Here is a 22,127-nt window from a genome sequence, read left to right on the forward strand (position 1 = left end):
AGTTTTAAAACTCCCTATTTAAAGATTTCGCTCGTGGCGACGATGAAAATTTCGTGCTTGGAGCCCACAGATGAAGAAATTCGCCAGGTTGTGCCGCAGCCGGAGAGCGGTTTGGTTGATGACGACGATGATCGCCCGCAGCTGTCTGCAGCGGAGATCGCCACTGCAGTGACACTTTTGTCGAGCATTTACGGTGACGATGTCACCTTGGCACAAATATGGGTGAACCAAATTGCTTCCAAGCGTAGTACGAGGCAAGGCAGAATCATGGACTTTTTTTTAGCCTGCCTGACGCAATAAAGTTCATATTTCTGAAAAAGGGAATTTGATTGTCGAACTGTTTAATTTTTCAGACTTTTTTTCCATACCCACCAGGTCCGAAAAATCGGTCGGCGACTGTATGATTATGGTCTATTTTGGAGTAGCCTGTACGAAATCCTGCTTGGTTCTTTGATTGATTGAACTCTAATGTAGTCTTAATTATCATCATCATCAGCCTGACTACGTTCACTACAGGACAAAGGCCTCTCCCATGTTCCGCCAGTCAACTCGGTCTTGTGCTTGCTGCTGCCAATTTATACCCGCAAACTTCTTAATCTCATCTGCCCACCTAACCTTCTATCTCCCCCTAACTCGCTTGCCTTCTCTGTGAATCCAGTTAGTTACCCTTAATGACCAGCAGTTATCTTGTCTACGCACTACATGCCTGGCCCATGTCCATTTCCTTTTCTTGATTTCAACTATGATATCCTTAACCCCCGTTTGTTCCCTAATCCACTCTGCTCTCTTCTTGTTTCTTAAGGTTACACCTACTATTTTCCTTTCCAATGTACGTATGCATGTGGGAGGTGGTGGCCAGCTACTGCACCAGGGTGGCCAATCCTTCTCTGGTGAGCGAGTGCATTACCGGCGGTGGTCACCAGTGAGGCCACACCCCAGGCCTCTTAATGCAGTTCCATCACCACGCAGATTTATTATTTTTTTAATCTAGTTGGGAACTGCGCAATACCGGGATTCGAACCACGGACCTCTTGCATATGAGGCTAATTCTATGAGCTATTATTTTTGTAAATAGTTTGTAGAGAATGGACAGTAAGTTGATTGGCCTGTAATTTTTCAACTCCTTGGTGTCTCCTTAATCTCTTATGAATTAAGATGATGTTGGTATCCTTCCAAGATTCTGGTACCCTTCCTATCACAAGAGACTTCTTATATAAAATAAGGTGGCCAGTTTTCTAACACAATTTATTCATCATCTTTCAAAAGATCTATTATCTTCACCAGTGGTTTTGTACTTTCCTGTACTTTCACTTTCACTGCTAGTTCAATAATTGGCTTCTTGTAAAACAGTTTTGTCTTTGCTTTTTAAAATCTAGGTGAATATGAGCTGTTACCATTCTATGGTCACTGCATCTAATCTTGCCAATTTCTTCTACATCCTGTACAATGCCTGGGTGTGCGCACAGAATGAAGGCTATTTCATTTTTAGTTTCACCATTAGTACTTTGCCACACCCACTTATGGTTTTAGCTCGTGTTCTGAAGAAGGTGTTCAAGATCCCCAAGTTACGTTCTGTGAACGCTACTAATAACTTCCCTCTGGATTTTTTACAGCCGATGCCATTATCCTCCACTTCATGGTCTCCGGCCTGTTTCTTGTCAACTTTGGCATTAAAGTCACCCATCAGAATAGTATACTGTGACTTTACTTTATTAACGGCTGACTCTACGTCTTCATAGAAGCGTTTAACTAAATTATCATCATGGCTGGATGTAAGCACTTAGGGCTGTACCACCTTCATCTTGTACCTTTTGTTAAACTTAATTATGATACTTTCCACCCTCTCACTGATGCTATAGTACTTATCTACGTTGCAAAGGATATTCTTGTGTATAAGGAACCCCACCTCTAGTTCTTTTCTGTCAATTAATCTGCGGTAGCATAGGACATGTCCGTTCTTCAGCTCTGTATAAGCCTCGCGTGTTCTCCTAACATCGCTAAGCCCTATAATATCTCATTGAACACCCTCTGATTCTTCAATTGGGACAGCTGGATAAGCCTCACTAGATAGCAATCTAGCATTGAAGGTAGTCAAGTTCAGATTCCAATAGCGGCCTGCCTGGACCCACATATTCTTGGCACCCTCCGCTGTGTCGCAGGTCTTACCACCACCTTGGACAGTTGCTTCGCAGCCACTGGGGACCGAGGACTAAAGATTAATTGCTTTATTTATGGGAGGTAGTGGCTAAGTACTGCACCAGGATGGCCAATCCTGCTCTGGTGAGGAAGTGCATTACTGGAAGCTGGTCGCCAGTGAGTCCGCACTCCAGACCTCAAGTTTTTTTTTTTTTTTAACAATACCTTAAGCACGCATTTTAAATAAATGTACGATTGGGAATGGTCTGGTATATGCATTTGAACCCAACTTTGTCATTCCCTGCTAGGTTGCTGCGCTATCTCTAAGCAGGGGTCTGTTGCACTTTCTTGGATAGCACCTGACCGCCCACTAACTCTCAACTTCATCTGACTCGCCCCGCCACGGTGGTCTAGTGGCTAAGGTACTCGGCTGCTGACCCGCAGGTCGCGGGATCAAATCCCGGCTGTGGCGGCTGCATTTCCGATGGAGGCGGAAATGTTGTGGGCCCGTGTACTCAGATTTGGGTGCACGTTAAAGAACCCCAGGTGGTCAAAATTTCTGGAGCCCTCCACTACGGCGTCTCTCATAATCATATGGTGGTTTTGGGACGTTAAACCCCACATATCAATCAATCACTTTGAAAAGCCTGCTTTGCCGCTCCGCCTTCGGTGAGTACGAACCTTTAGTGAGAGACCGTGAAGTGCACCACGAAGACACTTGCCATTGCCGCATGCGTGTGCAGTTAGGAATAGAGTGACCATCACAAACACTTTCATGACAAATGCGTGCGTACAGTACTATTAGGGTTTAGGCATGCAGGTCAGCTGTAATTGGTGATCTGCTGCACACAACTAGGAATGATCGGCTTTATGCTGCATATTTGCAGAGACTCGGCGTACATGCATCAGTGAAAGCCTGGCGAGTCATCCAATCTTCTGCCACAGTGATAATTTACAAACATTCCATGCGAAAGAGCCGCAGTCTATTCCGTGCTTTGCTGCTATCAGTGGCGCTACTCACGAGACTCAAATTTATGTAGTTAAGCAGGGTTCACGGCAGGTACTGGATGTATTCACAAGAGCTTGGTTGGGCACCAAAATGCCCGATATATGTTCTGGGAAAAAGCTAATTTGGACATAGCTGTGCTGATCTGACTGTTTGAGCGAATAGAAGTGCGTTAATTTGTTCACTTGAGCGAATAGAAGTGCATGAATTTGTTATTCCAAACTTCCCAATTTTTTTAATGATATTGTAGAATGATTTTGTTATTAACGGGTGGTGGTCTATTTTCTCTTTCTTAAGCTTTCTGCCACCTTGCGGGTTACCACGGAACTCATTTGCATTAGTTCCTAAAAAGTTCGAAGAGTTCGAATAGTAAAGTTTCAGTGTGAATCGAATTGAGCAGCAACCGCTGTTCGCAATGTATTCATAGATTCAAATATTCACATATTTCTAGTGTGAAGCAGAATCATATTAATGACATTTCACTGTAATAAAATTTTTCATAAAATAATGTGCTTTGATATCACAACACCCGTTTACTTCGTCATATTGATGCCTCATTAAATTTAAGTTCCAACTTCATTTACAAATCATTAGTGATAAAAGTTCCTTTATATGATAGGTGTGGAAAGCATATTCAATTGACTGAATAGTAAGGAAAAGACTGATTTCAGTAATGTAAATTTTTTTGAACTACTCTATTTTCTTCTTCCTTTCTTTTCTATAATTTGCCCTCTCAACTTGAAGTTTTCTTTTACTGTTTTCTTTTAGACATCTCGGTACTTGCCTCCTCTGGATACCCCCAAGCCAAAGTAGTAAGTACAGTACAAATTTCATTGGTAAATTTACCTGATAAAATAATTACTGTACTCTATCTGCTCTGAAAATTTTTCTGTGAGGCTAGGTCAAAGGAGCTGCTTTTTCACTCTGAAATTATTGGGTCGAAGCTGGCTGGGCAGTTCTGGTGATAATTTCATAGAAGTTTTGAGAAGCCTGTGTAAAAAACTAGATTTTTAAATGAGGAGCGGAAATGTTGAGCCTAACATATAAATTCTATTTTTGTGAGCAGGAGGTAGATTTAACCTTCAAGGCAAGATCCAGAGCATTTGCTCATGAATTTCTATATTTGGTGGGGAGAGGTACTTTGACAGCTGGCATTTTGTGGTATCTGCATGTGGAAACTATCTACCAGGAAGTGCCAGCAAAAAAAAAAGCAATCCTTCTTCACTTGACCAGAGCAAGCATGGTCTGCCTCTTTGTCTTGGTTGCTTGCACGGTTTGTTTTAGAGAGTCTGCATCTTAAATTTCACTTCTGCCATCATATCGAGGAAGCTGCATGTGGTGCGCTTGATCAAGAATATATTTGTGCTCAAGGCAGTTTTGCGTTCCTGTCAAACGTGTCCTCTTCAGCCCTTCGGTTGAATGGCTCATGAATATTTATTTGATGGAAACTTGTGGCATTAAGTGTATTCATGTGCTTATATCAAATATTACCCCAGGAAAACGTTACCTCAGGAAATCATTGTCATAGATACCGTACATTGTTTTCGGAAAAGGTAGAATAGTATTATTGTGTGAGCTATAGATAGCATAGTGCTGTCTTTTTTTTTGCTTTCTGATTTGCTTTCCTGATGATGAGGCTTATGCATTGTTTGTTGTCCAGGTTGGCTTTCTGAAGCAAGCTAAGTGACATCATGTTGCGCTCAACAATACAATCGATTCAGAAGAAAAAGTACCTGGCTCTCGTTTTGTACTTGTCTTAGTCACATGCATTTGCAACAGCAAAACTGTTTAGCATTGAGGCGCTGTTTTTCATGGGAGTGTTTATCTACCACATCTGCTGATCACCACTCAGATGTATTTAGAGCATTATTTCACAGAGTAAATTTTATTGATCTAGCATTCTATTTATTTTCTAATGTCGAATATAATCACTGAAGAGGTTGTTCCAGAACACTTATCCGCATGATTCCCTTATTGTTTTATTAGCGAGTGAATTATGGAGTTGTAAAAGACAGACAGGCGTGGATGCTGTGAAACCACAAACAATATATTTTGTCTGACACCATTTAGTCGGATGCGAACAAAAACAGGCGCGATTCTTTCATGCTTGATGCATTGTCGTCTTCTGGTAGGATTCTTTCGGTAGGTACTACCACATTACAGGGCCCCCCTTCTAGCGAGGAGGCTGCGAGTGTGAGAGCAGAAGCCAACTGTTGGCACCTGAGGCACGCTTGTGACCAAAGACGAACATTTACATTAATGCTCAGCCACTCACAACGAGAACTGATGAGCTGCTGTGTGGCACGATGCTGTGAGATGAATTTGGGGTCTCACAGCATCGACGTTTGTCCGCCTGCTACCGCAAAAATGTGACCTCGACTTCACTTGATTGCTCTTACTTCCTGGTTTGCGCTTGCCTCAGCCACTTCGATTTGCCTGCAGAGCCAGGAACTTGAGCACTGCAGTCTTTGTAGTTCTTCCCAAAGCCAGACAATCATGGCCTCTCATCAGGTACCGTCATCATCGCCACAACCCCCCGAGCCTGAGGTTTTCGCTCTGAAGCTTCCAGAGTTCTGGTCGTTAAGACTCAAAACCTTGGTTCATCGCGTCTGGGTCACCAATTCGTAGTAACACAAGCCAATGACAGATGTTAATGCTGTGAGCCCTCAGACAATATATTTTGTCTGAAGCCATTTCGTCGGACGCGAACAATAACAGGCATGACGATGTTGTGCTTGGTACATTATTGTCATCGTCTTCTGGTATAATTCTTCGGGTACGCTCTAGCATGCTAGAGAGGGATTCGCAATATATCGAAATATTCCTTCATAAAATCTTCACAATAGTTGTTCAGGTGCTTGAATGTGAGTGAACTTGCTTCTCCTGTGTACTTCTGAATGGGAAATTAGCTGCTTCATGGTGCTCCTAGATAGAAATTTTTGCTGCTCCAAAATAAAAATATTGCTGCTTAGAATCAGAACTGCTCGGTAGCGTGACTGTAAATCGGGAAGAATTAAAGGGGACAGAAAATAAATCTCCCTTCTTATCGTTGTCCTGTAGACACTTGGGTGCGAGTTGTGCGGGCTAGCCCTCCCAAGCATTGCATGCACACCCTACAAAGTGGATGAAGAAGTGCTTTCTGTGATATCTCAATTGATTGATGAGTTTTCGTCCTCTTTAATGCTTTCCAGTTCAGGTGAAATTTAAACAATGAGTCTTATGTCTGGCAGACAAAGGAGCCCCTCGAACAATTCCCCTTCTTTATGACCGGCAGTGTTCAAATAAGTTCCTCTCGGGCTAGTGTCTTTGGACAATTCTTTATGCAGCACTCTGAGTGATGGCTATGAGTCGGACTCCACACTGATCCGCAAAACTGGCAGCCGGATGAACCACCTGGACTCTCGTCAGCAGCGGGAGTGGTATAAGGCAGTACAGCGAGGCGAAGACATACCACTTGAAGGTCTGGGAAAACCAGCACCCCAGAAGCCACCAGGTACTATTTTGTCATGTTATCAGCAGGTAGTTTTTTTAAAGGGACACTAAAGTCAAATAACAATTTACGTCAGAGTGAAAGCTCTATGTATGACATCTAAAATGACAATATTATTAACAACAATGCCCTACTTACCGAAAAATTAAGGTAAATGCACAAGAACACAAGTGCCGCAGTCGGTCATTTTCAAAGTGATCCCGATAACATCAGACATATTGCCTATAATTAATCACTAGTAATCAATCTAACTGCACTAAATAAAGAACCTTTCATGCATTAAGAGACGCAATAAAATGCTCCTTGTTCGTTTCTGTTTGATTCATGAATAAAAGAAACGCCAGACGTTACTATGGGGAATGGCACGAGTGGTTCAAAAATTCAATTTTTGCGTGGTTACACGGCACAGGTGGTGCCATCTAGCAGGGCGCAGTCGAAACAAAAGTGTCTGCAATCTCGAAGCCAGTGGCGAGAAATTGATCAATGGCCGTTGTTGCTGGTGTGGCTCGCTGCTTTCGGTCTACTGCTACTAGCGCAGTAAAGCCGGGCAACATTGTGCACGGCAACAGTGACGTGAGACTGTCCGGTCGGTCCGCTTCTTGAGGCGGGTAATTTGAAGCGCGCTAACCCAATGCGGAGCAGTAAAACGTGCTTTTATTTCAAAATAGGCCCTTCCTTGGCACGAAAGTAGCACTATGAGGTTTCTGGACTGCCATTTCAACAATCAACGTCAACTTAATAGTTGGGCTTTAGTGTCCCTTTAATGCGCGGGTTTCCTCAGTTCTATGCAGCTAGATGGCAAGTAGTACTTAAAGGGGCCCTGCAACGCTTTTTTAAGTTGCCATAGAATTCATTCTCTAAAGGAGCTTATTGTTCACGAATCCAGCGCCATAAAAATATTTAGAGTACATCCAGTACAAGCAGAGTTTGAGATTTGCCAGACACTGGGATTGCATTCTCTCTTCGCTCGTCCCAACGAAAGCACTGAAAGCTAAACAAGCACGGGGAAAGCAAATATGTCATGTGCGCCTCGTGACCTTGAGCACTTCTTTTTTCCTTCGAATACGTGGCTTTTTTAGCGCGATAACGCATGCACGCATAGACAAGTTGCGGCCTCTCACAGTGGTTCCTATAATGACCAAGCGTGCCATGCTCAAATCAGCCAATGACTGATACAACGGCTGTGACAAGTGCTCTTTCATCTTGTTACGTCATTTTTCAAGAGGAGAGAAAGCAATTTTCAGCTGACTTTGAGAATTTATTGTAATTCCATGCCGTGTGCTGCACTATATTATTTGGCTCGCATGTTCTCCGGAGCCTCTACTACTGATAAGCAGCGTTTCCTTACTATGCTCAAAATGTTTTGTTAACCCTCTTCAAGTTTTGTATGTGCTGTATTTTTCTCCTGTGTGTTAAAGGACACTAAAGGCAAATCCCAATTTTTGTCAGAGTGAAAGCTCAATGTGTGACAGCATGTAGAACAGCGTTATTATCAACAGCACTGCCCTACTTACCGAAAAACTAAGGTTAATGTATCACATGATGTGCGCTATGAGTGGAACATTTGCGAAATGATCCCAATGACATGAGAGCATCTGATTACAATTAATTACTAGTAATCAAACTAGCTGTAATAAAAGGAAAAAACTTCTGTGCATAAAAAACAATAAAATACTGCTTGTTCATTTCAGTTTGATTTATAAAAAAAAGAACCACCTGGTGTTGCTATGGGGTATGGCGTGAGTGGTTCAAAAGTTTCGCTATCGGCTGCTTAGGCTGGATAGGTTGTGCCATCTAGCAGGGCCCAGTTAAACCAAGCAAGCAGAACCATGGCCTCTGAGATTGTAGAAAATTGTTCAATGGTGGTTGTTGCTACTCTGGCTCCGGCTACCCTCTCTCTGCTGCTGCTACCGGTGTCGGTGGTCATGCAGTAAAGCTGGGCAAAATTGGGCATGGCAACAGTGACTTCAGAAAGACTGCTTCAGGCGAGTGATTTGAAGGGTTGCTAACGCAGTGGGGACCCTTAAAACGTGATTTTATTCCAAAATAAGCACTTCCTTGGTACAAAAATAGTGCTACGAGGTTTGTGGACATTTCAACAATCAAGGTCGACGTAATATTTGTCTTTAGTGTCCCGTTAAGTGTGACTCTTGAAGTCTAAATGCCGTAGAAGGCACAACTCTTTTAGCTTTTCTCTTAGGCACGTAGTTTTGCTGAAATTCTCCACTAAGCGTAAAGTGAGGGTTATTTTCTATTTGAAAAAAATTTCGTTTTCACAATTATCTAGGTAATAGAGAAAATTTTGCTGACATAATTCAGAGATAAGGAAAGAGCTGCATTGTAAAAAACAGGAGTCGACAGTTCTGACAACATTATTCGCTTCTCTTCTCGAGGGCTTTGATTTCACCAAAGGTGGACCTCACTCATTGATGACACAGATTTGTGAGATAGGGCGAAACATGTTATTTTGAGTTAGATGGGCAAGTGTATGTTAGAACCAGCTTTAAAGTTTCAGTGTTTTAGCTCAGTGTTGATATAGAAAATGGTTGCTTGCTGTGTCTTTGCCATCTCCTGTATCTTATGTGCTTTGCTACAGTGTAAATAGTAAGAAAGAACTGCTGGGGAGTACCACATTTTATTTCTTTGGAAGAGCAAGAGCGTCTTTTTTTTTTATGTATAAAAAGTTGTGAAAATGAGCGATGTCATTTATTTAATGTGCAGAGCAGTGTATTTGTTATTTTAACCTTGTGGACCCACGGAATGTGGTCTGGGCTGCTGTCTCCTCTGACACTGGAATGAGTCTGATCAATAACATTGGGTGTATCGGTGTGACTAACTCACTAGGTGATACAAAAGTGGGCCCGTTTGCACTCCTCGACCCAGTAACACTCGCATGCCCAAGATATTGTAAAAGCAGAGTTACAAAATCATGGTGTAAATGTCACACTCGGTCAGCACATCTGTTTACTTGTGGCTCCGGTGCCTCTACGCTTTCATCTACAGCCCTGTGTCACATCTTGACGAGTGTGGGCTATATGTATGACCTACGCCTCTTAGAAAAATACTATGCCTGGGATGTCACCAGCTTTACTATTAGAGGAACGCTTCCACACATTTCGAGCATCATTCTTTAAGATACAGCACATTTTGCACTAATTTCTGCCACATCTCAGCACTAATTAAGTTGTTTTTGCCTGGTTTGGGGCTGCATGCTTTACTTGAAATTGTGAGGCTGCTTATCTGGGACTGTGCCCACCTGTTGCATGCCTCGCTCGCACCGATAATATACAGTGCTGGATTCAGCACACGCGCTTCGCCCGGCATTGGTTTTGCCAGATGAGCGTAGCCCAACACACACTTCAGGCACTTGTTTGACAAAGTAGCACGCGTTTGTGCGGCCAGGGTATTGCGACACTTTTTCCATAATTCTCGTGGCAGTGCTTTTTGGCACGAGTGAAAAAATGTTGCTGTGGCTGCTCATGTTGTGTGTGCTTTTGTTCTCCTTGTGCTTTGTTAAGCTTTGGCATGGATTTTTGCCTCACTGTCTGCAGGAGTGAAAAAACACCATCGTGTTCTCCAGAGATGAATAATATGCTCGTGTCACTTTTGCGCTGTATTTAACTTTGAGCATTTGAATGCCTCTCAAATGAGCTTCCTCATTGCCTGGTGTTGCTCCATTGCAACCGTGTTCTTGCTTCATCTACTTGTGGCTCTGGTGCCTCTACGCTTTCATTTACAGCTCTGTGTCACATCTTAATGAGTGTGTGCTATATGTATGGCCAACGCCTCTTAGAAAAATACTATGCCTGGGATGTCACCAGCTTTGCCATTAGAGGAACGCTGCCACACGTTTCGAGCGGTCGCTGTGTGGTGTAGCTAGCGACTGTACCGCCAAAGCCGGTGAGAGTGACGATGTCGGCAACATTTTGTCGATGGAGTGGCGCAGCTGGCTGTTTCATGCAGGCGTTTGGTTGGGCCTTTGTGAAGCGAGTTGGAGGAGCGCCACTTCAACAAACGCCACTCATTTCTTTGCAGAAAATTATTTGACTAGAATTTAAGAGCTTTTTGGACACTGATTCTCTTTCAAGCAGCTTTGCGGTGGTGTTTCTTTTGGTTACTCCTTACTGCACACTAAAGCTTTATGTGTTAACGCCCAGTTCTCTGTCGAAATCACTTTGAGTCACTGGTCACGCAAACTGCTCTTCAAAGGTATGTGCAACTCTTTCGCTGAGGCTCGCCACAAATTTGTATTTCTAGACAAGATGAACACACGGCTCAAGCACAAATAACTTTTGCCATGAACGAGTGGAATCTAGCAAGAAAGGCTTTCAAAGAACGGCCATTCCAGTTTTTACCTCATGCATCTATTTCTCTTGATGCCTGTTTATTGGCGCAGCATCATTTTCAACTCGTTTACGGCATCGTTTCACTAGCGCATTTGAGATGCATTTTGTTGCATTCTAGCTTGATCAACTCCTCCGTTGGTTACAACAACGCTGATATTTTTCGCGCCGATGCACATCGCGTCATCTGCTTGAATTACCGACGACATCACTGTAGGTTGCAAGGAGTCGCCGCGAGAGGCTCTAGCTACTGTACCAGGTGAAAAAGAGGGAAATGAAAAAAATCTGGGCAGAGCTTTTGCGGCTCATGTCACAGGCATAGTCTTTTCTAGGAGGCATCGGTATGACATAGATTAGATGACAGGAAGGGAGCTGTCTTGAGTGACCACCCAACCAATGTACTAGACGCCTTGATTGTGGTCCATAATAATAAGGGTTGCAGCGCAAACACGAAAGTGCTGGAAGAAAAGCATATGGAAGGCAAAAAAAGAATGACACGAGTTCCTCTTTGTCATTCCCGTTTGCCTTTCATTCCTAGCTTTCACGAGCTCCTATTTGTAATTCCTCTTTGCCTTCCGTTCTTAGCCTTCTGTACGCTTTTCTTCCAGAACTTTCGTGCTTGTGCTGCAACTTCTATTAATATCGAATTGAACCAACCCAAAAAAACATGAAAATTGCAGATTCACATGAGATTTTCTAAAAAAAAGAAAAAAAGGAAAGAGGTAGATTCACAACACACAAGACATACACAGCTGCACCAAGCACAGCTGCATTAGACAAGTAATATGTACTAGGGGAAAAAAAAGCAGAAACCACAAAAATAATGAAAATTCTATGATAATTCAAATAAAGTGCAGCATTCGTCCAGCACAAGGGCAAATGAAACACCAAAACAAAACAAATCTTACAACCAAGATACCGTACAGATGATGGCGACTGCCAGGCGCACACAGTAATTCTATAGGGCTTAGTGGTCGAAAGATTCAATCATTTTTATTGCAGAAAAGGATGCATTCGTTAAAAAAATTTTTACAATTCTGGGAGGAAGTCAATTCCACTCACTGACTGATAGTTCTCGGAAAAAAAGAGTTGCTGAAGGACGATGTATTGCATTCATATTTTCTCATCTTGTGTTCATGATCTTTGTGGGCTGAAATGTAGTGAGGCCGGCTTATGTATATGTCACGGGGAATTCGATTATGAGAATAAGATATGCTGTGCAATAGCTTCAGTCGAAACGATGCACTTCGGTGCTGCAGAGACTTTCATTTTAACTTAAGCTTAGCTTCTGTCGCGCTGAATTATCTGTCATACATAGGTGTATTAAACACATATCTCGTCGCCACGGACTGAACATTTTTTATAATTTTTCTTTATTTGATGGTGTTGAAGGGTCCCACACACAACATGCATACTCTAGTACTGATCTCACCTATGCTTTGTTTAGTAACTCCCGGGTCTGCTGTGGAAAAGCATGTGTGTTTCTTTTTAAGAGTCCTAAGCTCCGACAAGCTTTATTTACAGTGTAATCCACGTTCCGATTCCATGATAGAAAGGTGCAAAAGAAAACACCTAGATATTTGTATTCGCTCACCATTTTCACCGGAGAGCTGTTTATTATGTATTCGAATTCACCTGCATTGTTTTTTTTTTTTTTCTGGAGAACTTCATGCATACAGTTTTCTTAAGATTCAGTTTATTTCCCATCACTGGCACCACGCGCATTATGCACATGAGTCGTTTTTGATTGCGGAGCTGTCAGTTTCAGAGGTAATCTGATGGCATAAAATGCAGTCATCTGCAAATATCCTAATATGGGATTGTACGTTTTTATTTATGTCATTGATATATAATAAAAAAAGTTGTGGTCCCAGAACTGATCTCTGAGGTACCCCTGACGTAACACGTTATTTCAGACTTTTCACCGTTTACAACTCCATATTGTCATGTAAATATTCAGCACCCCATGTAATAACTAGGAGATTAATATTAAACCCCGTTAGTTTTTGCAGTAATAAGTTGTGCGAAACAGTGTCGAACGCTTTTTGAAAGTCTAGGAAAATACCCAGAAATTATGTTTATTAATGTGGTAGTGGGTACCCAGCAAGTGTGCGTAAAGCAGTTACCTAATGAGTGTTTAGAAAAGGCAGCTTTTCTCGCTTTCGCTGTGACTGTGCGGCGCCTTCTGTGCAGGCCTGGTGTTTTTGTGTCATTGAACTAGTGTGCTAATGATGAGACTAAAGGAAAATGAATAATAAAAGTGGATAATACACTGGTGAGTATCAAAGCCCCAATCTATGCACAACCACGAAGACTCTGCAAGTTGTGCTGTCTCCAGTTTCTAGCGGCAGCAAGTTATTTTTCTCCACTATTTTCTCTTTATCTCATAATTAGTACATTAGACACCTAACGCAACTTGAAGGGACCAAGCAAATGTTTCGTTTAACAGAAGTTCCACTTACTGAGAGATGAATGGGGTGGCAGTATTTAGGTAAGCATAAAACAATAAGTTGGTAAAGCGCAACAGTAAAGTTCCATTTTTGGTCTCCCACTCTCCTCGCTGGTTGCGCGACATTTGCTGCTTTCGCCAAGGATGCCAAAGACGAGATTTTTCATCTGTTGGTGACCCCTTTTTGTGTTCGATTGCCAGGTTATACTTCTGCAGTGCCAACACCCAGTGTGTCAGCCTCGCGCTCTGCAGAGTGGTTAGAGTCAGAAATTTGAGCGGGTTATGATCAGTAATCACCTTCACTTTAGCGCCCAACAGCCAAGCGTCCAACCTCCCCAGTGCCCAAATGATTACATAAGCTTCCTTTTCTATTGTGGCCTATCGAGTCTGAGCCGGGCTAACGTGAAAGGCGCATACGATAACGTATCACATGAAGCCATTCTGGATGTCATGGAAAATGTTGGATTAGGGGGTCGGGTTTACCAATGGATCCACAGCGATCTGAAAGGCAGAACTTTCTTTGTACAGACAGAGAATGGCACAACAACGCACCATTGCAACCGTCGAAATGTGCCTCAAGGCGGCGTTCTTAGCCCCACACTTTTCAATCTAGCGCTACTCGGCCTGGTTGATACACTTCCAGAATCTGTCCATCTATCAATATATGCAGACGACATCTGCATTTGGGCGTCAGGCGTAACACGCCTTCATTTGCGTGCCCGGCTTCAGAGAGCGGCAAAAATAGCGACAAAGTACCTGGAAGAACGGGGACTAGAGCTGTCATCAGAGAAATGCTCGCTTATAGCATTCACGCATAAGGCTATGAGCCCATATGTTATTAAAATCAACGAACACACGATCAACTACGTGAAGACCCACCGATTCCTCGGAGTCATAGTTGATCGCGACCTTTCCTGGAGCCCCACATCGCCCACATGAAAACTAAACTCACCATGATCACCCACGTACTGAGGTTTCTTGCTGGAAAAACGTGGGGTGCATCGGTACAAGCAATGATCCAACTCTACACTGTTTTGTTCCTCGGTTATATGCGATACAGCTTACCCGTGCTTTGCGGGATCCGAAGAACAAACTTGCGCGTCCTCCAGTCGATCCAAGCCCAAGCCCTGAGGATATGCCTTGGTCTCCCGAGATGCGCGTCTACAGCAGCGACAGTCATCATTGCGCGTGATTATCCAGTCAACCCATACATCCGCGTAGACGCTTTGAGAATGCACATAAGGCATTTCACTAGGCTTCCATCTCATCACCTAGCCTCACTTCGAACTTCCAGGCCCCACTCAGCGTTCAGCGCAACTGTAGCTCAGCATTGCGCAGTGCTTCCATTGCACTTCACGCATGCAGCACAGCCGCCGATACCATTATGGTGCCTACACCCACTCAAAGCCCTTCTTACAATTCCTGGCATCCAAAATAAGAAAAAGTCGTCGCATCTAGCCCTGAAACAGGCCACATTACTTTTCCTGCAAGAGAAGCACAACGGACGCCTTCAAATTTACACGGATGGCTCGGTGTCTTCAGTAAGCTCTGCAGGGGCGGTGGTTATTCCCGCGAGGAACATCACAATTAAATTCATGACATCGCATTTGACGTCGTCGACAGCTGCAGAACTTGCAGCCATTCGTGCAGCTCTGGAGTTTATAGTGAAAGAACCTTCGGGAATTTGGTCGATCTTCTCGGACTCGAAGGCATCTCTTCAATGTCTTATATCACCCTTTCGCCATGGACCTAATGAACAGTTAGTAGCTGAAATAAGGTTTCTTCATCACCAAGCAACCGAAAAACAGCACAGCATAGTGTATCAGTGGATACCAGATCATTGCGGTATATATGGCAATGACCGCGCAGATGAGGCCGCTAGATCTGCACACGATGGTACCCAATACACAGCCATCCCGTTCTCAAGAACCGACGCAGCTACAAGACTTCGTTCGCTTGCACGTGACCTCACACTGGTACAGTGGAACTCGACAGACTTCACAAACGCGCGCCTGCATAACTTGGATCCCGATCTGCAGCTTCGTCTTCCCCCAAGGATATCTCGAGCTGAGGAGACTCTTCTATGCCGCCTGTGGCTTGGAGTGGCCTTCACGAACGCATACTCTTATCTCATCGGGATGGCCAGCTCTCCTACATGCACTTACTGCAGTTGCGAAGAAACCATCGTGCACCTTCTGTGTGAGTGCACCTATTTCAACGTGCAAAGACAAGAACTCACTGCAGCTCTGGATAGACTAGACAATTGGCCTTTGTCGGAACAAAGGATTCTGGGTCATTGGCCGAGCCGATCCTCAGCCCATAAGGCTTTGAAAGCTTTGCTGCGCTTTTTGCGGACAACTGGCCTCAGAGACTTTAGTGTCTTATACTCTTTAATGTGGCCTTTCATCTGTCGCAATTTTTTTTTGTAATTTCTCCCTCTCTTCGCAACATTTCTTTTTAACATCTATCATTCCCCTCACCCCTTTCCCCAGCACAGGGTAGCCAGCCGGTCTAAGATATGGCTAACCTCCCTGTCTTTCCGCTTAAACTTTCTTCCTCTTTCTTCCTAAGCTTCTTGCTTGGAAAAGCGATAGGGCGCTCCTTGCCCTCCAGATCCTGCCGTGGCAGACACGCACCAACGGCATAATCAGATGCATTTGTGGCAAGGATAAATTTTTTCCTCGGATCTGGGGCCTGCAATGCCAACGCCTGCACTAGACACTTTTTCATTTTGTCAAAAGCTTCTTGCGCCTCTGTATTTCATGGTGATTTCTGCAGAATACGTCGGCCAGTTAAGTTGGTCAGAGGCATATTAGCGTTGGAGTACTCGGGCACGTAGTCCCTATAATAGTTGGCTAGACCAAGGAAACTACGAAGTTGTCCCTGTGTTCTCGTCCCAGTTTTAGGTGCTCATCCCAGCTCTCGGAGTGTATCGTGACATTGTCAATGTAAGCGCAAGCGTAATGTCTATGCGGAGCCAATACAACACTTACCATCTGATAGGTGCTGGCGGCATTCTTTAATCCAAAGGGCATCACTTTTCGTGCGTACTGGCATGATAGAGTGGCAAAAGCGGTACAATCCTGCGGGTCCTTGTCGAGGGGTATTTGCCAGTAACCTCTGAACATGTCTAGCAGAGCTATGTACTTGGCCTTTGCTACCTGGTATAACAGATCAGTCGGCACGCTCATGGGAAATGTGTCTGTCTCTATTATTTCGTTCAGTCTCCTGTAATCGCAACAGATGCGGATGCCGACATCCTTTGATACCCAGACCAGTGGATAAGTGTGGGGACTTTCAATCGCATATACCAATACCCACTGCCCTAGCTCATTTACCTGCCTCTCTACTTCTTGCACCAGTGCCACTGGCACCCTGTAGGGGTATGCACGTCTCGGTTGCTCTCCTTCTTTCATTTTTATTTTGTGCGTTCCCACTTTTCAGGTGCCGGGTTTGTTTGCAAATACCCTCGAATGCCTCACGATAAAGTCTCGCAGCTGTTCCCTCTGTGTGGGCTTCAGATGTGCTACATCAACAAGCTGCTGCGTCGCCTGCGCCTTCAGCCCGCACAATGAAACTGGAACGTCTCCAAATCCTTTATGGCCCTCGAATATCACTCCTACTGAACTTACTCGCGTGTGATATGGGCAAAGCTTGTTAGCATGAATGGTTCTGCGCAAACAGTCACCAAGCTCAACTAAATAACTGTACGGTCGCAATTTTTCGACCACAGTGATCGGTCCCTTCCATTTTGCCACTAGCTTCCCCTCTTCTTCCTTCTCGAGCCATAGTACTTGGTCCCCTGCGAAGAACTGTTTGTCCATAGCCCTCAAGTTATAGCGTCCTGCGTACTCCTTTCGACTAACTTCACTCTGTCAGGTGGCTCCTTAACTAGCTCCTTTCCAAACTACTTCAGAGCTTCGCAAGATATTCTACTGCTGGTGTACCCAGTGATTCCGGAACTTCCCAGTCTCCTGACCAAGTTTTTTTCGAGAATGGCTAGGAGCCCATTTGGCACCCGCCCATACATGAGCTCGAACGGTGACCACCCTGTAGTCGCATGTGGAACCTCACGATATGCCCATAACAAAAACGGAATGATTCTATCTCACTCGCGTCCATGTTCGCTGACTATGTGAGAAAGCATTCTTTTGAATGTGCCATTCCAGCATTGTGCTAAGCGGTTGCTTTGCAGATGATCAAGTGTGGAAAACCTCAGTGTTTCCCCCAGTTTTGCAACATCTCCTGTGTCAATTTTTCTGTAAAATTGGTGTCCTGATCTTAGCGAATTGTCTCTGGCACCCCATGTTGAGAATATCTGCAGTAGCGCGTCACATGTTGCCGTTAGTCAACAGAGGCATGCTACTTCTGACCATCTGGTGTGTAAGTGTACGACACTAAGAGCATAGTGGTGACCTCTAGCCGAAGAAGGTACCATAGGACCAACGCAGTCCATGGTTATTATCTGAAACGGCACGCTGGTCCTGGCCAGGGGCGTTATCGGAATCCAATCTAACTGCCTCGTTGGAGATTTCACCTGTAAAGAACCCCAGGTGGTCAAAATTTCCGGAGTCCTCCACTACGGCCTCTCTCATAATTAAATGGTGGTTTTGGGACGTTACACCCCACAAATCAATCATCAAATCGGAGATTTCACCTGGCATCCATGGCACGACCTACAGTACTCCTTTACGTCTCGCAATATCTGCACCCAGTAAAATGAGATTTTCACCCATTGTAGTGTTTTCCGCTCTCCTGAATGACCTGCCCATGGTGAATGGTGAGCCATTTTCAGCACTTCTTTGTGCTTGTGCGATGGTAGCACTAGCTGTTTGCAGGTGCGACTTATGAGGTGTTCCAGGAGATATAATAGTTCGTCTTGAACGAGCATACCATGCGTCCCGACTTTTTGCCTGCGGCCAAGCATCTCGCAAAGCCGGGTCTGCTTCCCGAGCCTCACAAAACTCCTGTCATTTGCTTCTGACCAGCTCAGAACTTTCACTGTTGCTCTCCGCAGTTATGACAAATGCATTTACCTGTTGCTCTTCGCATGCCTCATTCGACAGCTCTACCATGGCTTCGGTCTCCTCGACTGCTGAACACTCCTCTGACGCTATGTCCCGTTTAACCCTGTCCTCATGAAGCTGTGCGTAATCGTTAGGCGTGATCAGTGTGTCTGTGCCGTCTAGAAGCTTGTCTGTGATCGCACAAAGCACGGCCGACTGTGCCGCCTCAGACATCACGTAAGGACTTCCTTCAGTAGCTTTGAGTGGGACGTAAGCCAACTCTGTGGTTACCTATTGCCCGAACGCTCCCGTCAACTTTATCTGTGAACCCGTACCATTGTACTGAGGTACCACTGCCTTTCTAATCATGCTAACTTCTGCTGCTGAGCCTACCATGGCGTTTAATGACCGACCTGAACTCTTAAGTGTTACCGTTTTCATTGCAGGCCGCTTCTGCTTTTTTGCACTGTCACAATCTGTCTGTTGTTGCTATTCCTGATTTGAATGCAGAAGCTGTCACTCTCGCGTCTAGTGGATCGTTTTGTTGTCGTACTGCTGCCTTAGTGCCTTGCCTTTCTCATAAGCCGTTATTGGGGCAATGCCTGGCAATGTGGCGAGTTCTCTTGCACTCAAAACAATGCTTTTTCTATTTTCCATCCGCGAGTTTCTGCGGGTGCTTTAGCTTTCTTTTGCCACTCCTTGACATTCCCTTTTTTTTGTGCTGCCTTACACTTTTCACTCTCCTCGAAGCTCTCCGAGAGCCTAGCCACCCCACTGGGTAGCAAAAAGGCCTCCTGTTGACTACAAACAACATGCGCTCTCACTTCCAGGCTCAAACATTCTTTCAAGTGATCCGCAACAACTAACTACTTCAGTTCCTCGAACATGTCCACCTTTCAACTCTGAACATAATAGTCAAAATAATTACCAAGGCGCACGGCAAACTGATCCCAGGACTCCTTTTCTCCCTTTTTCGATCCTGCAAAGAGCCTCTTGTACTCCGTTGCCGAAAGCCTGAGACCCTCCAAAATGCTTGACTTAAGCTTAACGTAAGCTTTTCGCTCATCTGCAGTCAGCCTGCATAGCAGCCCACGTGCCCTTTCGCTCAACTGTGGTAAAACTATCATGGCTCACCATTCGCTCGGAACTTCATATGACTCGAGCGCTGCCTCAACATACTTGAATCACATTGGCGCAAGTGCCTCTTGGTTCGGCATTGGTGCCAGTACACCCTTTAACAAGCTTGCAAATTTCAGTCGCCTGTCTTCCTGTAACCTTTCCCCAAGCAGTACCCTGTCACTGCCCTTGTTGGGCTCCGCCTTATCACGGGCTCGTAGCCGCTGGCTTTCTAGCATCAAGGGCTGCCTCTCAGTTTCCGCTTTGGCAATTTTCAATTGCAGCTGAAGCAGTGCTAGCTGCTGCTCTGACGCCGTATCTGATGCACAACCGTGACCCCCCGTGTCGCTGCCGGCGACCCCCAATGCTTGCAAGTTTTCTGCCCCGTCTCCGTTCATTTCAGAGTTGTCTCTTTCTCTGTCTTGCAAGTTGTGATGCTTTGTCATAGCCTGCACCCAACAGAAAATCAAAAGGTACCCGCCTGAAATAGCCTTGCGGTGTGCTGTTCCTCCTCGGAATTCAGTGGACTAGCTGTGCTTCATTGATCCCGCAGTGCGGTAGTCACTTGAAGGTGGTTGTCTTCAGTTTGGACTGATGTCGCTCCCCGCTGCCCTGCTCAGTTTAGCCATGCAGATCCTACTCGACTGCGCCATTTAAGTTTCGTTTTCGGTCTTCCACTCGCCTCGCTGGTTGTGCGACATCTGCTTCTGCTGCCAAGAAAGCCGAAGATGAGATTTTTGATCTGCTGGCACCTTGAGAAAAGGACTGCTCGGACATCATTTCGATAGAAACGTTTATTTTTTGCACGTCTGGTTTTATCCTCTCACTCCCCATTCAAACACTCTTACAATCCAGTCGAAACACAGGAATGTCTCTGTCCTAGACACCCGGTTGGCTGTGAAATGTTGTGGTTCTTGTTTTTGTTTCGCACAACGTGCAGGTTCGATTTGAGAGGTCCGAGGAGCCACCTCAGGACACTTCCCGAAGGACGAGTCTGCTTGACGCAAACATTTAATGGCAACAGCTTCAGACCACTTAAACCAAAATATAATGAGTCCCACCTCTCGCATACAGCGACCAAGAAATACTCAAAGCTGCTGACTAGTCCCTAAACAAAAAGTCCCAAGCACGCAGTTCCTATACACAGAGTGCGCCGCAGAACGTTAGAGAAGCGGCATCTCACCCACGTCGTTGAGTGGAAGCCTTGCACGAAGCACGGGGCTAATGTCATCGCCCCAGTTGGCATCGGCGTCGAACAGCCACACGAACCGCGGGAGAAGCAGCCTTCCTAGGCTGCCGGTGCACGCTGCACCAGCTGACGCTGCCTTTCACGCACTGGCCCCGAGGTGGAGTCCCAGCCGGACAGCCTCGCCTGAGCTCGAACGCGAAGATCAGCAGCTCAGACCTGTCCGCGGGTCTGGGGACGGCAGCGCAGTCAGGTAGTCCTGGAGCCCCTCTGGCCATTGGACGATGGAGGTAGCAGCCTTGGCTCGGGTCCGAAACCCGACCGCTCTGATGCATGGCTCGTCTTCCTCTAGCTCCCGCTGCGACTCTCTTTTTCTTCTCTCTCTCGCGCGTGCCTCGAATAAAGCGGCGTCTGCCTCAAATTGGTGCTTCAGTCATTTCTTAGTATTGATTAAGATCCGTGCCATCTTCTTCCTTGCCGACTTCGAACTTGGTTCATGGCGCGCACTTCAAATTCTGCTCGCCTGGTTTCAAGTTCCATGCACTCCAACCACTTTCAATTCCGCGCACTCCATCACAGGCTGCCATTGAAAGTGCCAGGCATGGAGTCCTTCCTACTCTGATCTTCCTCGAAGAACCACAGCCTCTCGTCTCCGCTCAACTTCTTTCACTCCTGTTCCCTGAACACTCGGCGTCCGGCATCGACGGGCTGTCGGATCACGCCTCCCGGGTACGTTCCTGCAATGCTGGGCTGACAGGCCATAAGTATAAATGGCCCGTGTATCAATGCCGCTGCGGCCACTGGTTTCAGTTGCTACAACGGTGCGCAATTGCACCTTCCACTCTTGCAGCCGGACTCTGCTCTTGTCTCTAGTAAGGCGCCACCACTAAGTTCCTTGGGAGACGTGAGTCTTCGTGTCCTTTATGACCAACAGACAGCCGTCGTTCCGCCAATTCAGTGGTACCGCTTCCGTCATGGCGTGGGCTCATCGTCAGCGGGGCGGGTAACAATATGAAGGTATTTGGCGAACACACCAAGTTCGAACCCAACAGCAACCACTGAACATTGGCTGATTTTTGTCGTGACAAAAAAGCTCCAAGCCACGCGAACACTAATGAAGCCAGAAGTACAAAGATTAGACAAATCCGTGTACTACCCATCACTCCCATGCTCGCTGAAGCGCCGTGCGTTGCAGCTCTAAGACATTAGCGCCAGAGTTCCCTCTAGTGTATATTTAGGAAATTCCATGTGTACCACCAAACACTGATATCAGAGAGCAGTGCAGTCATTGATGTCCTGTACCGGTGTTTAATGTATTAAAAAAGGCGTTGCACCTTGTCAAAAAAGCAGCACTGAAGTGAGAGGTTTCAGTAGTATTCTATGCACCAAAAAAGC

The 22,127-nt window shown here is 45.3% G+C and overlaps 2 protein-coding genes across 20 annotated transcripts in view; one reads left to right on the top strand and one right to left on the bottom strand.

Annotated features, from left to right (window-relative positions):
* Window positions 1-22,127, top strand: part of CAP (Cbl-associated protein) — a 1,014,121-nt gene that overhangs the window by 823,584 nt on the left and 168,410 nt on the right. For all 18 annotated transcript variants that reach the window (XR_012887795.1, XR_012887796.1, XM_075881103.1 and 15 more), the window contains 2 exons: window positions 3,911-3,954; window positions 6,469-6,635. Coding sequence is in view for 16 of the 18 variants with exons in the window: in XM_075881103.1 (XP_075737218.1) it covers window positions 3,911-3,954; window positions 6,469-6,635 (211 nt within the window). In the remaining 2 variants the exon portion in view is untranslated. The remainder of the gene's footprint in view (window positions 1-3,910; window positions 3,955-6,468; window positions 6,636-22,127) is intronic.
* The window catches only part of LOC119160731 (uncharacterized), a 166,925-nt gene that overhangs the window by 20,719 nt on the left and 124,079 nt on the right, over window positions 1-22,127 (bottom strand). The window lies entirely within an intron of this gene.

Source organism: Rhipicephalus microplus, chromosome X (assembly GCF_043290135.1).
Source record: "Rhipicephalus microplus isolate Deutch F79 chromosome X, USDA_Rmic, whole genome shotgun sequence".
In the NCBI taxonomy this organism is placed as follows: domain Eukaryota; kingdom Metazoa; phylum Arthropoda; class Arachnida; order Ixodida; family Ixodidae; genus Rhipicephalus; species Rhipicephalus microplus.